Genomic DNA, 19,417 nt, shown 5'->3' on the forward strand with positions numbered 1-19,417 from the left:
TCGGGCTTTTCACATTACGTAGGCAGTGAAGGAGTTTTTCAGGCGGTATAAAAAAACTCCTCAGTGTGAAAGGGGTCTAAGGGAAGGGGGCCTAAGCGTGCTGCCGTCACAACAAGTGGGTTGTCAGACACAGCACAAGCCAATCAGCGGGTTCCAGACAATGGATATCCGGGGGCACCCACTGATAGGCAAGGAGGAACACAGAACACAGCTCTGCCTATGTAAACAAGGCAGAGCTCAGTCCTGAAAGTGGAAATGTGCTGGATTTTATGCCAACCTTTTTTCTGATTTAAAAATAAAAATAAAAATGAATAAAAAAAAATTCCAGTATATATCTCATAGGCCCAGATTCTCAAAGGGCTTACGACGGCGCAACGCCATGTACGCCGTCGTAAGTCCTAATCTGGGCCGTTTTTAGAATCAGTTACGCATAGATATCCATTAGATCCGACGGATCTTAAATGCAATTTTTTTTTTCACCGCTATGTGTCGCCTCCGTCGTTTTCCCAGTCGAGTATGCAAATTAGCTAAATACGCGAATTCCCGAGCGTACGTGCGGTCGACGCAGTGAAGTTACGACGTTTACATTAGATTTGCGCGGCGTAAAGTTGCCCCTGCTATATGAGGGGTACCCAATGTTAAGTATGGCCGTCGTTCCCGCGTCGAAATTTATAAAATGACGTCGTTTGCGTAAGTCGTCCGTGAATGGGGCTGGACGCCATTTACGTTCACGTCGAAACCAATGACGTCCTTGCGACGTCATTTGGAGCAATGCACCCTGGGATATTTTTCGGACGGCGCATGCGCAGTACGTTCGGCGCGGGAACGCGCTTAATTTAAATGCTCCACGCCCCCTACCTGGCTAATTTGAATTAGGCGGGCTTGCGCCGGGTGATTTACGCTACGCCGCCGCAACTTTACAGGCAAGTTCTTTGTGAATAAAGCACTTGCCCGTAAAACTTGCGGCGGCGTAATGTAAATGAGATACGTTACGCCCGCGGAGTTTTACGCCCATCTACGAGAATCTGGGCCATAGTTTTTTACCGAAATATATACATATTGACCTAAATTTATGAAGAAATTTTATTTATTTTTTTTTTACTTTTTTTATTGGATATGTTTTATAGCAGAAAGTAAAATATAGTTGTTGTTTTTTTTCAAAATTGACGCTCTTTTTTTGTTTATAGCGCAAAACATAAAAACCGCAGAGGTGATCAAATACCACCAAAAGAAATCTCTATTTGTGGGAAAAAAAATTACGTAAATTAAATTTATGTACAGACTTGCATGACCGCGCAATTGTTAGTTAACAAAAAAATTGCCTGGTAAATCTTCCTGAGGGCAAGTGGTTAAATGCTTAAGTACACAGTGCTGTGTAAATGCTTATTTCAGTTTTTGCACAGCGCACACAATGAACTAGATTTCACACGCTGAACAAATGTATTACACAAAAAATTTCCCTTTACAAGAATTCTCTTCTTCCTGAAGCACTGAAAGTGAAACTACGTTGAAGTTACAAATCATGTGACTGAGTATTCAGAGTGTTGGCACGTCGGGCGTAAAGTGCATTTGGTTTCACAAGGACTCGGGATGGCGGAGAGGACTATTCTGGGAATGTTGATTCTTCTCTCTCTACACCAGACATGTAAGTTTTAAACTTTTATCACTGATGTAGAGAATGTGCCGTTTATTTACTGTATAGAGCAGCTTATCTCAACCTTTGCAACATGGAGGAACCCTTGAGATAACTTTTCGGTCTCAGGGAACCCCTACTAAAAAATACTATGGGCCAGATTCTCATACATTTACGTTGCTCCTGGGCAGCGTAATGTATGTGATTTACGTTACACCGCCGCAGGTTTACAGGTTTACAGCCTGATTCTCAGAACACTTACCTGTAAACTTGCGGCGGTGTATCGTTAAATCGCTCGGCGCAAGCCCGCCCAATTCAAATGGGGGGGGCACCATTTAAATTAGGCGCGCTCCCGCGCCGAACGTACTGCGCATGCGCCGTCCCTAAAATTTCCCGACGTGCATTGCGCTAAATGACGTCGCAAGGACGTCATTGGTTTCGACGTGAGCGTAAATGGCGTCCAGCCCTATTCACGGACGACTTACGCAAACTACGTAAATTTTTAAATTTCGACGCGGGAACGACGGCTATACTTAACATTGGCTGCGCATCATATAGCAGGGGCAACTTTATGCGTCGCAAATCTTACGTAAACGTCGTAACTTCACTGCGTCGGTCGGGCGTACGTTCGGGAATTCGCATATTTTGCTAATTTGCATACTCGATCGGGAAAACGACGTCGGCGACACCTAGCGGCGGGAATCAAAATTGCATTTTAGATCTGACAGCGTAAGAGCCTTACGCCTGTCAGATCTAATGGGTATCTATGCGTAACTGATTCTAAGAATCAGTCACATAGATACCCGGGGCCAGATGAGGAGTTACGACGGCGCAAATGGTGTTGCGCCGTCGTAACGCCTTTGAGAATCTGGGCCTATATCTACAACTCATGATACATTAGTGTGATGGTCAGTGGGAAGAATGTTCCTTACACTTGTGGTCATTGGGAAGAATTACCCCCTTACAGATAACGAAAAAGACCAATGGTGATGAGTGGGAACTTATCCGAGAGGCAGAAATGTCTCATTGCTCAAGGAACCCCTACCAACCTCTGGAGGAACCCTAGTTCCCTATTATGGCCTTCCGTAAAAAGCTAAAAACCTGGCTTTTTGAGAAAAAGTATGCCGAGTTACTGTATTGTTAGTTCTCTCTGCTCTTCTCTTTACTTTCCCTTCTATGTCCTACACTCCCCGTTTTGATTTATCTATGTCCAGTTATGCTTCTTGCGCTTGGACACTGCCCTGATGGGCCAGTATTTGGCGCATTATAAATCTATTAAATCAATCAATCAATAGTTGAGAAACCTTGGTGTAGATAGATGGTATATAATAGAAAGATGTGTGATGTGATGTTCTGTTCTGGCACAGGGAATTCATCCAAGCCTGACATAACTGTCTGGTAATCTGAATACAGAGATAAGCTTTAATTAATGGGATACGTAAACGAAATGCCGTCATAGGTGAGTCAATGCCATCCCAGGCTGACTACCAAGAAGCGATAACACATGGTTCTGACTGTCGTGGTCTCTCATTATTGCACACAAAGTTTTCCTAGGAAGCCTCTGTATTCATCCTTTCTCCGTATAGAGCCAGGAATTAGACCAAGACTCTCCTTGCAGTGGGGGTCCCCTCATACTTCAGGGTTTAACCACTCTTTCAGCCTTGGGTAGGGTGACCAGACATCCCTTTTTTCCTGGGGACAGTCCCCGGGTTGAGGAAACTGTCCCGGGACCAAGTCTGTCCCCGGTTTTGTCCCCGGATTGGATTTGAACAAGGGCTGGGGGCTGGGGCAATTTCAAAGACAGTCAGTGCAGAATAAAAAATAAATAAAAAATTCTGAATTACACCCCCCCTCCTACTAGATTGGGGGGGGTGTATTTTTTTCCATTATCTGTTCCCCTTTCTGATGATCATGTGCTGGTCGGAGCGGAGAGAAAGTTTCTTCAGTTTTGGGTGCATGCCCATTCATCTCCGATCGCATGTTCTTCTGCCTTGGCTCAAGTCCCGGCCACCCGCCTGCCTGTTTATCTCCTTGCCTTCCCAGGTGGAGTGATCTTCCTCCGCTCCCCACCCAGTAGTAGCCGGGGGACGGAGAGTAAGACTTGACAGACTGTGAGGCGGACGACGGCTGCAATGACGGGCAGAGAGTCACCGATTGCCACAATTACCAATAAAAAAAAATATGTCCCGGATTTCATTTTAAAAATCTGGTCACCTTAGCCTTGGGGTGCATGAAGAAGATGCAATACTTACCCTATTCCTATCTCCAGCACGTCCTTCCACTGGGGTGACTGGTCATATGAAGTCTCCTCTCTAAGGTACTCCTAGATGTGGTCTCTCTCCTGCCTCCTCCATACTGGCTTAACCACTTGCCGCCCGCCAATGACAGATTGACGGCGGCAAAGTGGTTGTAGAATCCTGACCGGACGTCATATGACGTCATCAGGATTCTTAGCCGCTGCGCGCCCCCGGGGGCGCGCATCGCGGCGATCGTTGTTGCGGGGTGTCAGTCTGACACCCCGCAACACCGATCTCGGTAAAGAGTCTCTCACGGAGACTCTTTACCACGTGATCAGCCGTGTCCAACCACGGCTGATCACGGTGTAAACAGGAAGAGCCGCCGACGGCTCTTCCTCACTCGCGTCTGACAGACGCGAGTAGAGGAGAGCAGATCGGCGGCTCTCCTGACAGGGGGGGTTCGCGCTGATTGTTTATCAGCGCAGCCCCCCCTCGGATCGCCACATGGACCACCAGGGATGCCCACCAGGGAAGGGCAAAACAACAAAAATTGAAAAAAAAAAAGTCTGAAAAAAAAAAAAAAGTCTGAAAAAAAAAAAAAAAAGTCTGAAAAAAAAGTCTGGGGAAAAAAAAAAAGGATGCAAAAAAAAAAGATGCCAATCAGTGCCCACAAATGGGCACTGACTGGCAACAAGTAAATCAGTGCCGCCCCACAGTGTCCATCAGTGCCACCCCACAGTGCCCATCAGTGCCACCCCACAGTGCCCATCTGTGCCACCCACAGTGCCCATCTGTGCCACCCACAGTGCCCATCTGTGCCACCCACAGTGCCCATCTGTGCCGCCCATGAGTGCCCATCTGTGCCGCCCATGAGTGCCCATCAGTGCCGCCCATGAGTGCCCATCAGTGCCGCCCATGAGTGCCCATCAGTGCCGCCCATGAGTGCCCATCAGTGCCAACTATGTGTGCCCATGAGTGCCGCCTATGTGTGCCCATCAGTGCCGCATACCAGCGCCGCCAATCAGTGCCACCTCATCTGTGCCCGTCAGTACTACCTCGTCGATGTCCATCAGTGCCATCTCATCTGTGCCCATCAGTGCCACCATATCAGTGCCCATAATTGAAAGAGAAAACTTACTTATTTACAAAAAAATTACAGAAAAAAATAAAAACTTAATTTTTTTCAAAATTTTCGGTCTTCTTTTAGTTGTTGCGCAAAAAAAAAAAATCGCAGAGGTGATCAAATACCACCAAAAGAAAGCTCTATTTGTGGGTAAAAAAGGACGCCAATTTTGTTTGGGTACAATGTAGCATGACCGCGCAATTGTCATTCAAAGTGCGACAGTGCTGAAAGCTGAAAATTGGCTTGGGCAGGAAGGTACGTAAGTGCCCTGTATGGAAGTGGTTAAAGTGAAGTTCCACACTAAAAAAAAAAATCACCAAAATAAAAATAAAAAAAAGGGAAATTTTTTTTATTTTTTTTTACCTACCAGAAATTGTGGTTGATATGTGGATCTTCCTAAACTGCCTCTTTTTAGTCCGCGGCTGGTCTTCATCCTCACGTTGTCTTTTGGGGAATGGTGGGCGCTGCCTTCAGGTAACTGTGTGTATCCCAGAGAGCAGCTGCCACGCCGCGAGACTCGCGTATGCGCAGTAGGAAACGGGCAGTGAAGCCGCAAAGCTCCACTGCCTGTTTCCCTTACTGAGGATGCCGGCGCCAGGAGCTGCCACGATCGAGGGGTCGGCCTCAGGGGGCCGACATCACAGGCGCCTAGGACAGGTAAGTGTCCTTATTAAAAGTCAGCAGCTACAGTGTTTGTAGCTGCTGACTTAAAAAGAAAAAAAAAATCACGGGTGGAACCCCTCTTTAATAAATCTTAATTGTACATAATGAGCCGAATGTCCGCTCACAGCTTCGAACCTCAGAGGGAGAGAAGCCGAGCACTGCAGCAACCTGAGCAAGGCTAACATGAGTAATGCGGCATTTTCTCCTCCCACTAGACCTGACAAGTATATAGTGGGAGGGCGGAAGATAATGTCAGGCTTTTCAGGTTTAACCACTTGTTTAGCATTAAAATCAGATTTTGTTGCTAGAAATTACTGTAAACCTCCCCTGTAAAGTTTATATTCTCTGAAAGAGAAGACCTTGGAGTGATAGATGCAATTTTTTATGTAGCTGGATATTTATGCAGCTATTTATCAAACGCACATCTTTAGAAAAAAATTACACAAAAACGTATTTTAGTGCAGACAAACACAATATTATACCAAATTATTGTTAAAATATAAAAGACTGGGTTGCATCAAGTAAATAGATACCAAATATGTCATACCCCAAAACTGCACATGCCTTTGGAGTTGCAAAAAACGATTGTACCCAAAATTCTTCAAATTCTTGCAGGTTATCAGTTAAAGGTTCGATTTAAAAAAAAAAAAAACATATCATACTTACCGTATTTATCGCAGTATAACGCGCTCCCGCGTATACCGCGCACCCCCAAAGTGACCCCCAATCCTGTGGAAAAAAAGTTATTTTTGTACTTACACATTTGGTGTCTTGCGCGGCGTCCATCGGTCCATCGGCGGCCTCGTCGGGTCCGGCGTCCTTCTGCGGCTTCGGGTGTCCTTCTGCGGCTTCGGGTGTCCTTCTACAGCGAGTCCGGTGTCCTCTTCGGCAGGTCCTGCGTCCTTCTGCGTCGTCCTCACGTCCTCCCCGCTCGTTTCCCGCACCGAGTTTTGAATACTGCGCCAGCATATACCGAGCGCAGTACACTCGGGCAGGCTCGGCAACTGTCGCGCTCACGTCCTGTACGTCCAGGACGTGACCGCGGAAGAAGCCGAGACTGGCCGACTATACCCGAGTGTACTGCGCTCGGTATATGTCGGCGCAGTATTCAAAACTTGGCGCGGGAAAACGGGTATCGACGTATATCGCGCACCCACGATTTTGCCCTGATTTTCAGGGCAAAAAAGTGTGCGATATGCGCCGATAAATACGGTACCTCCACTGTGCAGTTTGTTGTGCACAGAGAAGCCTCAATCCTCGTCTTCTGGGGTCCCACGGCGGCTGTCTCGGCTCCTCCCTGCTAAAGATAACCCCCTCTGGGAAGCTCTTTCCCGAGGGGGTTACCTTGAGGGTGCGCTCCCGTGCCATACAGTTGGCTTCCATAGACGCAGAGTGTTTGAGGCCTTGTACTCACGGCAGGACATGTCCGATGAAAACGGTCTGCAGACCGTTTCCATCGGACATGTCTGGCCGGGGACTGCCCGGGGACTTCTGTTCGATGGCTATACACACCATCGAACAGAAGCCCGCGCGTAAACATTACGCGGGGCGTGTCCGCGGTGTCGCCGCGTCGATGACGCGGTGTCGCCGCGACAATGACGCGGCGACGTGGGCGGGCCGCCTTAAATATGCTTCCACGCATGCGTCGAAGTCATTCGACGCATGCGAGGGATGCGGGCGGCAGGACATGTACGGTAGGTCTGTACAGACGACCGTACATGTCCGGGCGGACAGGTTTCCAGCGGACTGTTTTAAAACAAGTCCGGGAAACAGTTGTCCGCTGGAAACCTGTCCGATCCGTCCCAAAGTGGTCCGCTCGGGCCAACACACGGCCAAACATGTCTGCTGAAACTGGTCTGCGGACCAGTTTCAGCAGACATGTTTGGTCGTGAGTACGGGGCCTGACTCGGTCCCGCCTCCCCGGCGGCCGCATAATTGGATGTGATTGACAGCAGCGGGAGCCAATGGCTGCGCTGCTATTAATCTATCCAATCAACGGCCAAACTCTGTGGAGAAGAGGATGCTGGTGCACGCGCACAGCAGGTGAACGGGCTCAGGTAAGTAAAATGTGGGGGGGGGGGCCTGTGATTGCCAGATGTTTTTTTCACTTTAATGCATAGGATGTATTAAGATGAAAAAACACGAACGTTTACAACCCCTTTAAAAGTTAACCATGAACTATGTTGTAAACTTATTGCTCTCACTCCAGCGTTCGCGATGATACCTCACGTGTGGTGCAATTTATGTTTACATGCATGTTCTGCACTTTGTATATGGGGTGTAGGTGGGGGTGACAGGGGTACTCTATTTTTTTATTAATATTTTTATTTATTTTATATATATCTTTTTATAAAAAAAATTGCACTGTTTCATTTTTTTTTTTTTTTTTTACTTTATCACTTCTATGTGGTAGCATAATCAGGTGACAGGTACTCTTTATAGAGTCATTGGGAGTCTATTAGACCGCCAATGTCTCCTCTGCCCTCCAATGTAAATATTAAAACACAGATCATGTTTGAACAGCTGCATCTTTGGCTACAGTAGCCAGTTGAAGACCCGGCCTTTTTTGGCACTTTTTGTTTACAATTTTAAATCAGTATTTTTAGCTAGAAAATTACTTATAACCCCCAAACATTATATATTTTTTTAGCAGAGACCCTAGGAAATAAAATGGCAATCGTTGCATTTTTTTATGTCACACGGTATGTGCACAGGGATTTTTTGGGAAAAAAATACTCTTTAATAAAAAAATAATAATAATTTTATATATATATATATATATATATATATATATATATATATATATATATATATATATATATATATATATCATATTTGGGGCTATAAGTAATTTTCTAACAAAAAACACTGGGGTAGATTCAGGTACCTTTTGCGCCCTCTTACGGAGGCGATCCCGTAGGGGGCGTGGATCATTTAAATTAGGCGCGTTCCCGCGCCGAACATAGTGCGCATGCTCGTCGGGAAACTTTCCCGACGTGCATTGCAGCAAATGACGTCGCAAGGACGTCATTTGCTTCAACGTGAACGTAAATGGCGTCCAGCGCCATTCACGATTCACTTACGCAAACGACGTAATTTTCAAACATCGAGATGCGGGAACGACGGGTATACTTAGCATTGGCTGCCCCTGCTAATAGCAGGAGCAGCCTTACGCGGAACCCGACGAACGTAAACTGCGTACGTAGGGCGCGCGTATGGTTGTGAATCGACGTTAGTATGCAATTTGCATACTCTACGCTGACCACTACGGGAACGCCACCTAGCGGCCAGCGTAAGAATGCAGCCTACTATACGACGGCATAAGAGCCTTATGGCAGTCATATCTTAGGCTGCAGTCGGCGTATCAAGCTTTCTGAATCAGGAGCAGTCGATACGCCGGCGCAACTAAGCAATTGCGCTGCGTAACTATGGTTACGCAGACGCAATTGCTTTCTGAATCTACCCCACTGATTTAAAATTGTAAAAAAAAAAAAAAGAACACAATATATACCTCAAGTGATTTGCAAAATATGAAAAATGACGTTAGGCCATGTAAATAGGTACCTAACATGTCACGCTTTAAAACTGTGCACTCTTGTGGAATGGCGACAAACTACAGTATTTAAAAATCTCCATAGGCAACACTTTCAAAATGTTTACAGGTTACCTGTTTAGAGTCACAGAGGAGGTCCAACGCTAGAATTATTGCTCTCACTCTAACGTTTGTGGCGGTACCTCACATGTGTGGTGCAAACACAGTTTACATATGCGTGCGTGACTTACATATGCCTTCGCTTCTGCGTGCGAGCACAGAGGCATGGGGCGCTTACAAATGCTTTTTCTTATTTATTTTATTTTATATTTTTAAACTGCTCCTTTAATTATTTATTTTTTTATCGTTTTTATTCCTATTACAAGGAATGTAAACATCCATTGTAATATAAATAAGGATGACAGGTCCTCTTTAAAAAATAAATAAAAAATCAAAGCAAAAGATAAAAAAAATGTGATCATTTGCTTAAAAAAATTAAATAAAAATAGTTTGCTACCTCCCTAGACTGTAAGGCTGCATTCACACCTAGGCGTTTTGTCGCCTGAAGCGCGACGCTACAATACGCTGGAGGGGAAAAATAACATTACACCCTATGGAGATGGTTCACATCTGCACGCCGAACGCCGAAGCGCCGAACGCCTGAAGCTCAAACAAGTTCCGGACCCTTTTTTGTCGCGCGTATCGGGCGGTTTGGGCGTATTTGAGCGTTTCTATTTCCCATACAAAGTAATGGAAACGCTTGATTCAAGCGACTTGCGCGACAACGAGCGTTTGCTACGGGCGTTTTATCGCTTTAATCAATAGAACTTTTCACCCAGGCAGAAGATTAAACAAATCTATCAACATAGCAACAAGTGATGAAAAGATGATAATTTTTCCTATTGGCTAAAATAAAAAACGTCGAAGTACAAAAACGTCGGACGACGCTGTATGCAACCGCGCAAATAAGCATGAATACGCGAGACAAAACGCCCAAAAAAACGACCGATGCTCAGGTGTGAATGCAGCCTTAGTGATGTCATAAAGTCGCACCTGCTATAGCACAGGCTATCCCCCGGGGTTCGAGACGCTATTTCTACACTCAGGTCTTCACTGTTAATACCCAGTGGCCACCCTGTTTGGGATAATCCACACTGTTAGACCTTGGCTGCTCCATACGGATATATTTCCTACTGTGGCTTTGGCTTTCTCCCTCTGCCCCGGCTATACATGGTTCTCTGGTTAATAATCCGATTTTTCTCCGCTAATGGATTTGAAACAACCACGATCTCAACTTAGATGAAACCCCTTCCTTGGGCCAGAATCACAAAGAGATACGACGGTGTATCTACAGATACACCATCGTATCTCTGACGTAAACTGGTCCTATCTATGCGTCTGATTCATAGAATCAGATACGCATAGATAGGGCTAAGATCTGACAGTGTTACACTGTGTTACACTGTCTGATCTTTTTTTCAATTTAAAAATGGCGCCGGGGGCGTTCCCGCTGATTTACGATAAATAATATGTAAATCAGCGAGATACGCAAATTCACGAACGTACGCGGACCCGTCGCAGTGTTCTTACGTCGTTTCCGTAGCGGTTTTCCCGTCGTATACTTACCCCTGTTTTTAGCAGGCGCAGCCAATGTTAAGTATAGCCGGCGTTCCCGCGTCGAATTTGAATTTTCCAACGTCGTTTGCGTACGCCGATTCACGAACACGCGCGTCGCAAGTCCCGCTCACGTCGAAACCACTGACGTCCTAGTGACGTCAGTGGGAGCAATGCACGCCGGGAAATTCCCCGGACGGCGCATGCGCATTTAAATCGGCGCGGGAACGCGCCTGATTTAAATAGTACACTCCCCTAGCCGCGGAATTTGAATTCCGCTGGGGGATTTAGGATCCGCCGTCGCAAGTTTGGAGGTAAGTGGTTTGTGAATTAGCCACTTGCCTCCTAAACTTGCGGGAGCGGATCTTAATTCACGTAGATCGAGCGGATCTATAGATCCGCTGAGCTACGTGAATCTGGCCCCTTGTGTTTGGCATTCCAAACCTTTTTCTAATCTACGTATAAATCATTAAACGATTGATGTGGTATCCGCGATTATAAGCGCTCTATGGTACACTGGAAGGCTGACAACCATCTTGATAAATGAAATATTTAATGTTCTACTGCTAAAATTCTCCTACTTCTACCTGAGGAAGCCCAAAGGCGAAACGCGTAGACGAGAGGATAATTTCAACACTATTGCATATCCTAAATGTTTTTTATATATCAATTGTATTTTGTATAATTTTTGAAATAAATATATATATTTTTTTAATTCTGCTGTTCCTGTCTTGCCTCTAAAGTCCACCCAAGTGTTGCTTTCTAGCAATATTTTTTTCTATTCTAAAGGTGTCCCAGGTCTATTACAATCCTATAGTGTATATTGAAAAAAACAAAAATTGCTGTGCGCCACTAAAGTGTTCGGGTTTGGGTTGAAGAAAATGTGGCAACCCTTCACCCGGGCCCGGAAGTAGTGGTCCACTGGTAAAGAGAAGAAGGCCTTTGCCTTAGGGTGACTACCCATTCAGGGACACCATTCAGGGACACCCCCATTCCCAAAAATAAGCTTGTGCTGTAACGAATCACAGCACAGTGATTGGACACAAGAGGCGGGATTTATGATTTCTCCAATCACAAACAGGGGGCAGGGATTGTGCTCCTTTAGGCATTCCCGGCCAGGACAAGTACTGTCAGTGAGTAAAGCAGTGATGTGGCGGCCATTTTTTGGGGCATCAGATTGGCCGGGGGGGGGGGAGGTGGCTGTGTCAGTTTCATTCCAGGACACTGTATTGTCCTGGAATGAATGTGCCCGGGACAGACCTGCAAAATGCGGGACTGTCCCGGGCAATCCGGGGACACTTGGTTACCCTACTTTGCCTAACCATAAGGAGATGCAGTGTCAGCTGGAATAATTTAAACTGGATTTACAGACTGTGGATGTGTATACAGTCACAGCACAGGCAGGAACTCGGCATTGCAGCAATGAGCTGATCCTTGCAAAGCAAAAATAAGTAGTTGGAAAATCGGACCTAAGGTCACAAACCAGCGCTATCTCAGCAGTTATGACAGCCTGCAGAGATAAAGCAGACATTCTCAGTTTAGAAGGGTCGTGTATGTCTCTCTGTGTACATTGTGACAAACAAATGCAAGATTCTTTATGATCGTCCAAATGCCGTGTGATCTCTAAGGCCAGTGAGGATGTAAACATTCATCTGGTGATCATGTGACCTTCAGGCTTCCCTCCCAAGTCCCAAGCAGAGGAAACGACACAAGTAAATTGGAAGGGCTGGTGAGCTATGAACATCAGTATTTGCACACATGTTAATCATTCTATAGGCATGAAGATCAGTTAAAGGGTCACTAAAGGAAAAAAATGTTTTTTTGCTGAAATTACTGGCCCAGATTCAAGAAGCACTTGCGCCCGCGCAACCATAGGTTGCGCGGCGCAAGGGCTTACTTGCTCCGGTGTAACGAGTGCTCCTGATTCAGGAACCTCGTTACACCGACTGCAGCCTAAGATATGACAAACATAAGCCTCCTTATGCCTTCATATCCCAGGCTGCATTCTTGCGTTGGCCGCTAGGGGGCGCGGCCATTGTGATCGGCGTATAGTATGCAAATTGCATACTACCACCGATTCACAAAAGTTGCGCGGGCCCTGCGCACGCAAGGTACGGAGTTTCCGTACGGCAACTTTAGCGCAAGGTTGCTCCTGCTAATAGCAGGGGCAACCAATGCTAAAGTATAGCTGCGCTTCCCGCTCGTGAAATTTAAATTTCACGTCGTTTACGTAAGTGATTCGTGAATGGCGCTGGACGCCATTCACGTTCACTTAGAAGCAAATGACGTCCTTGCGACGTCATTTGCCGCAATGCACGTCGGGAAAGTTTCCCGACGGAGCATGCGCTGTTCGCTCGGCGCGGGAGCGCGCCTAATTTAAATGATTCCCGCCCCCGGCGGGATCATTTACATTAGGCGCCCTTACGCAGGGCTAATTAGCATAGCGCCCGCGCAATTTACGGAGCTACTGCTCCGTGAATCGCGGGCAAATCGAAATATTTGCGTGGGCGCAGAGAAAAATCTTTGCTCTTTGCCCACGCAAATATTGCCCCGATCTACCTGAATCTGGGCCACTGTTTACAGGGTATAGAGACATAATAGTTAACTGATTCCTTTTAAAAATTATTAAAAATAGATAAAAACCAATCATATAATGTACCTACAGTTTAGTTTCGTTTTTGCTGTTGTTTCCTGGTTCTCTGATGTACAGAGCCAGAGATAGGATGAGCACATTTCGAAACTGCCATTCAGGGACACACCCCCTCTCTCACCTTCCCCAAAAAAAGACGAGGGGGCGGGGGGTAATGTAGTCGCGGGGTTGATGGGGAATGTGGTTCGGGTTATTTGTCAGGTGAATGTGCCACTTGCCACCAGATGCAGTGCCGCTTGCCAACCATAGCCTGCCACCAGATGCAGTGCTGCTCTCACACCCTCTGCATGAGCCACGTGCGTAGAAAGAAAGGAGTGGCGTCATCTGGAGAGTGAAGATCACATCAGTCCCTGCTGCTTGCCACTGGGTGCCCGGAGAAGGAAGAGGTGCTGAGGTGGGTGGGGATAACAGTGCTGCACTAGGCGCAGGCCTCGCTCCCGGTCTCACTGCCTGAGAGTAAATTGTCATTGGTTGCAAGACGTCAGGCAGCGCCGGCCCTAGCAACCAGTTCCGGATATGTAGTTATTAGTTAGTAGGGGGTGGCTGTGTCCTCTATTTCATTCCAGGACATTGTATTGTCCAGGAATGAAGGTGCCCGGGACCCGGGACAGACATGTCAATTGAGGGACAGTCCCAGGCAATCCGGGACACGTGGGCACCCTACTCTGAGAGTCTCTGCCTATGATGAGAGGGGGAGGGTGTCTTTGGGAATGTTTGACCATTCTTCCAGAAGTACATTTGGGAGGTGAGGGCACTGATGTTGGATGAGAAAGCCTGGCTCACAGTCTCTGCACTAATTCATCCCAAAGGTGTTCTATTGGGTTAAAGAGGAAGTAAACCCTCTGTAATATATTTTTTTAACAAATACACCTGCAAGAGAAATGCATAATGAGCTAGTATGCACAGCATACTAGCTCATTATGTGTCACTTACCTGAGAACGAAGCCCCCCGAAGTCCGCCTCGGTCCCGTCCACTGCCACCGCCATGTCCCCTGGAGCTTCTTCCTCGTTTTCGCCGCTCCGGCGCTGTGATTGGCCGGAGCGGCGATGACGTCACTCCCGCGCATGCGCGAAAACGCGGCATTAACCCTGTTAATGCCATTCACAAAAATGGCACCGCTCAGTGCGCCTGCGCCGTTGTCTACGGCGTGCATGCGCCGTAGACAGCGGTGCCCGTTTCTGTGAAAATATCTCCTTAACTGTGTAGGTTAAGGAGATATTTCTTGCACCTACAGGTGAGCCTTAATCCGTGTTAGCAGCTACCATTTCTGCATAATTGGCAGCGCAGGGTATTCACTCTTCTTTTACAAAGCGAGGTCCATAAAGACATGGATGAGTGAGTTTGGGGTGGAGGAACTTGAATGGCCTGCACAGAGTCCTGATCTTAAAATGGTTGTAAACGCACTCTTGCAACTTGCACCTACAGGTAGGCCTAGATTAAGGCTCACTTAATCTAGGCCTACCTGTAGGTGCAAGTTGCAAGAGTGCGTTTACAACCATTTTAAGATCAGGACTCTGTGCAGGCCATTCAAGTTCCTCCACCCCAAACTCACTCATCCATGTCTTTATGGACCTCGCTTTGTCCAAATCATTTGGCGGGGGGATTATAGTGGTTTTTTTTTATTCAGGGGTTGGGCTTGGCTCAGGTGGCAGCATACCAAGACATTTTTGACAACTCTATGTTCATAACTCTATGTTTGGGGATGGCCCCTTCCTGTTCCAACATGACTGCGCACCAGTGTACAAAGCAAGGTCCAAACATAAAACATGTGTAAGTCCCTCTGAGTGAAGAGAACAGTGCCAACCTGGCAAATAGTCTGATACACCTAATGTGGTATTAAGTGAAGTACAAAGTCCAACAAAACTCAGTGCTATGATGATTGGATATGTATAACGAAGTTCATCATTATCCAAACGATCCTTGGCAGGAAGCATAGGCCCCAGACGATGTGCTTTTGACCACGAAACGCGTCGGGAGGACTCCACTGTCGCCCCATTTGCATGCAAGAGCTCTTTACTTTCAGCCAAATGTAAGTTTGATAGCTGTGAATAAACACATATTTTTTTACCATACGGAGTTACGCTATGTGGCCACCCCTTTTTTCTTTTCTTTATGCACTATTATTATACTGAGCCAATTGGTTTCGGGATTCCAACACCAGCACAGCTTCCAGTTTGTTCCTGGGGACCCATTCCATCTAAAGATAAATCAACTAATTGGGCCTATGCTTCCTGCCAAGGATTGTTTTTTGACATCTGTCATATAAAGCCTTGATTGACCTCTTTTGGCATACGCCATCAGTGGTCAATAAGTTCCGGTAAGCCTGCACTTTTATCGGTGGTGGGACTGTCACGATATAGAAGTCACGTATTTTTCATTTATTCACTCACTTGAAGGATGTGTGGATAATGATGAACTTCGTTATACATATCCAATCATCATAGCACTGAGTTTTGTTGGACTTTGTACTTCACTTAATACCACATTAGGTGTTTCAGACTATTTGCCAGGTTGGCACTGTTCTCTTCACTCAGAGGGACTTACACATGTTTTATGTTTTGTGTTTAACATTTATTAATGTTATATGTGTTTTATTTTATTACACACAATATGGTATTTTGATATTCACTATATCATTTTAAGCGCTACACTTATGTATCCTTTTGTTATTTCGCTTTTTTGAATAAGCCGTGTTAGCAGCTACCATTTCCGCATAATTGGCAGCGCAGGGTATTCACTCTTCTTTTACAAAGCAAGGTCCATAAAGACATGGATGAGCGAGTTTGGGGTGGAGGAACTTGACTGACCTGTACAGAGTAAAAAATAAATAAATGAAATAGATAAGTTGGGGGAAGGGAATTAGTTTAAGGAAAAACTGAAGAATTTAGTTAAGAGGGTTACTATTAGTAGCAGTGATTGACCATGAGACTTAATTAGAAATATATCAAAAGTATGAAATTTATTTAGCACAGTTCGTACAGCTATAAAAAGTTTTTTAATGATATTATTATCAGATATAAGATCTAATAGGTATTTAAAGTTCCTGAACACATGTAACGAGACTGACAAGACTAACAATGACTACAATTAACGACGCCCGACTGCGCGTGCTGAAAGTTCACACAACAATAACATGCATCATAAAAATATAGCAATTTTAAATAGCCCTGTCACGAATCGTGGGGACTATATAGTAAGTAATCATATGTGGGAAGCCGTAAAGGTCTCACCACATTGATGATATTTAGAATGTCAAATAGATGCAATATATGGTGGGTGAACCTGTGATTAGGGAGAAAAGGAGAGAGGGGGAAATGTATAATGTATCTTGTGTCTGTCAATACCCAGGGTAAATTGGTTATATAATGCAATATTGTTTACAAATATAGTGGAAGTCCATACGTAGTATTAGGCAAAAAATGTTGGATTTGATACTAAATAACTTTTGAAAGTTCCGGCTATATTAGTATCATCTAGGACAAATTGGACAATGATACTTTGTTGGTAAAGTTGAATAATCAGTATCAATATTGACTTGATTAAGCAAGGAGATTATATATATATTGCTGAGAATGTCCGTTAGGTTTCCATTTGTAAATCGATTTCTGGTAGTGCAATAATATTATTAATATTATTTAAACGACAGGCAAAGAATCAGGCATCATAAGGAACTGCAGAGTCCTGACCTTTGGAATCAATTAGAGCAGAAACTGTGAGCCAGGCCTTCTTGTCCACATCAGTGCCTGACCTCACAAATGCACTTTTGGAAGAATGGTCAAACTTTCCCATAGACACACTCCTAAACCTTGTGGTCAGCCTTATCTATTATATATTTTACTTTTTCTTGTTGTTTTGGGCGCTGCACTTTTTTTTATATACCAGCAGTAGCTGGTTTCATTTTTTCGTCAGGCCTTACATTAATGAAGTCCAGTAGCTACCCCATCCAGCACAAGTTTCATTTTCATGAAAAGTCTCCATCACGAGGTTAGAAGGAAGAGTTCACAATACAATGGCCTTTTATCCCTTTTACTGGAACACAGTTGATTTACATATTAACATCATTTCAGTCACCCCCCAGTCATGATGGAACAATCCTTAGTTGCAACCAAATAGAAAACAGCAAAGATGAGAGCCAAGTGAAAGTGCCGCCCAGAACTTTTGAGGATTGCCAGAGTCCTACTTCCCATGCCCCCCCCACCCCAAAGCACCTTGCCCCCATGTTAATGGCAACAAGGGCTTCCCGACAACCCTTGCCCGGTGGTTGTGTGGGCCTGCGGGCGGGGGGCTTATCGGAATCTGGAAGCCCCCTTTAACCCCCAGATGCCACCCCCCCCCCTATGTGAATGAGTATGGGGTACATTGTACCCCTACCCATTCACAAAAAAAGTAGTGTAGTGTTAAGATTTGGCCCTTTGCTAGCCTTTATCCGGCCCTCAGGACTTTATTCCTCCCACTGATATGAGGCACTATTCTTCTGTATATAGCAAGTAGACTCAGGTTTTATTTAATCGTACCTTTTTAAGACCCCCTCACTTGTAGCCCAAACTCACCATTCGGCACAGCACACTACAAGAGCCGCTTTCCAACTCTCCAGACAGCAATAAAAATCAGATAGGGGTTCTCACCCTTCCATATTCTTCCCAAAACAAAACAAAAGGTTCTGACTTCAAATAGAGTTAAAATTGTGAACATTTTATATTTTATTCCTATTTTCACAGTAGCACATACCGTATATACTCGAGTATAAGCCGACCCGAATATAAGCAGAGGCACCTAATTTTACCACAAAAAAACTGGGAAAACTTATTGACTCGAGTATAAACCTAGGGTGTCCATGTGCATGCCTCACTGTGCCCATACCTCACTGTGCCCATGCCTCACTGTGCCAATGCCTCACTGTGTCTCACTGTGTCCATGTCTCACTGTGTCCATGTCTCACTGTGTCCATGTCTCACTGTGTCCATGTCTCACTGTGCCCATTCCTCACTGTGCCAATGCCTCACTGTGTCCATGCCTCACTGTGTCTCACTGTGTCCATGTCTCACTGTGTCCATGTCTCACTGTGTCCATGTCTCACTGTGTCCATGTCTCACTGTGTCCATACCTTACTGTGTCTATGCCTCACTGTGTCCATGACTAGACTTACGTTTAACATGGAAGTATATAGAAGGGGTGCCCGACTTTGAAAAATCGGTGCTTCCCAGCCGTAGGTCCCCCGGACAACAAACTTTGCACACTTGAAGAGGAAGAGTTGGGCTATATGTATGCCGGTACCAGGTTCCAAAACTCTTGGGAGATCAGGCGCAAAAAGGTGACTCGAGTATAAGCCGAGGGGGGCATTTTCAGCACCAAAAAATTTGCTGAAAAACTTGGCTTATACTCGAGTATATACGGTACTTCCTTTTCTTCACTCCAATGCATTTCTTGAGTATTAATTTTTCGTAATCTTACCTGTTGATGTATCTCAATAGATGCAGCTTTGGACGTCTTTGCTCCTTCCCCACAAAAGTCCCTTGTCACCGATCACACCTTCCTCAACTGCACCTTCTCGGTGGATAACAAGCGACTGGATCTTAATTTCCTGGCCATATTGTGGAGTTTCCAGGGAAAAGTCATCCTGAGATATGATAACAAAGGCTTCTCCACCCAAGATCCCAGGATGTCCCTCAATGTGGAATCTCTGCGGGATGGATTTGCCTCACTACACATATCCAATGTATCCATCTCCGATGGGGGCATCTATAAGTGTTCCGTTATCTACAGCCCTGAAAGCAAGGAGAAGGAGATTTCATTTGAAGTTTTTGGTAAGGGTACTTATTAAATAAAAATTATAAATGTTACACTTGTTGCTTTCATGTTTAACTTGAGAAGACAACATAATGACTACTGTATAATTGCCAAAAAGATTAAAGTAGATTGGATCTGTAACTGGACAACATTTAATTTGCCAAAGCACTGTATATC

General features: G+C 45.4%; 1 protein-coding gene across 1 annotated transcript in view; it reads left to right on the top strand.

Annotated features, from left to right (window-relative positions):
• The first annotated feature begins 1,514 nt into the window (after positions 1–1,514).
• The window catches only part of LOC120943119, a 44,949-nt gene continuing 27,046 nt past the window's right edge, over positions 1,515–19,417 (top strand). The window contains exons 1-2 of the mRNA XM_040356239.1: positions 1,515–1,645; positions 18,925–19,257. Coding sequence (XP_040212173.1) covers positions 1,591–1,645; positions 18,925–19,257 — 388 coding nt within the window. The 5' untranslated portion in view covers positions 1,515–1,590. The remainder of the gene's footprint in view (positions 1,646–18,924; positions 19,258–19,417) is intronic.

This window comes from Rana temporaria, chromosome 6, assembly GCF_905171775.1.
Source record: "Rana temporaria chromosome 6, aRanTem1.1, whole genome shotgun sequence".
NCBI lineage: Eukaryota > Metazoa > Chordata > Amphibia > Anura > Ranidae > Rana > Rana temporaria.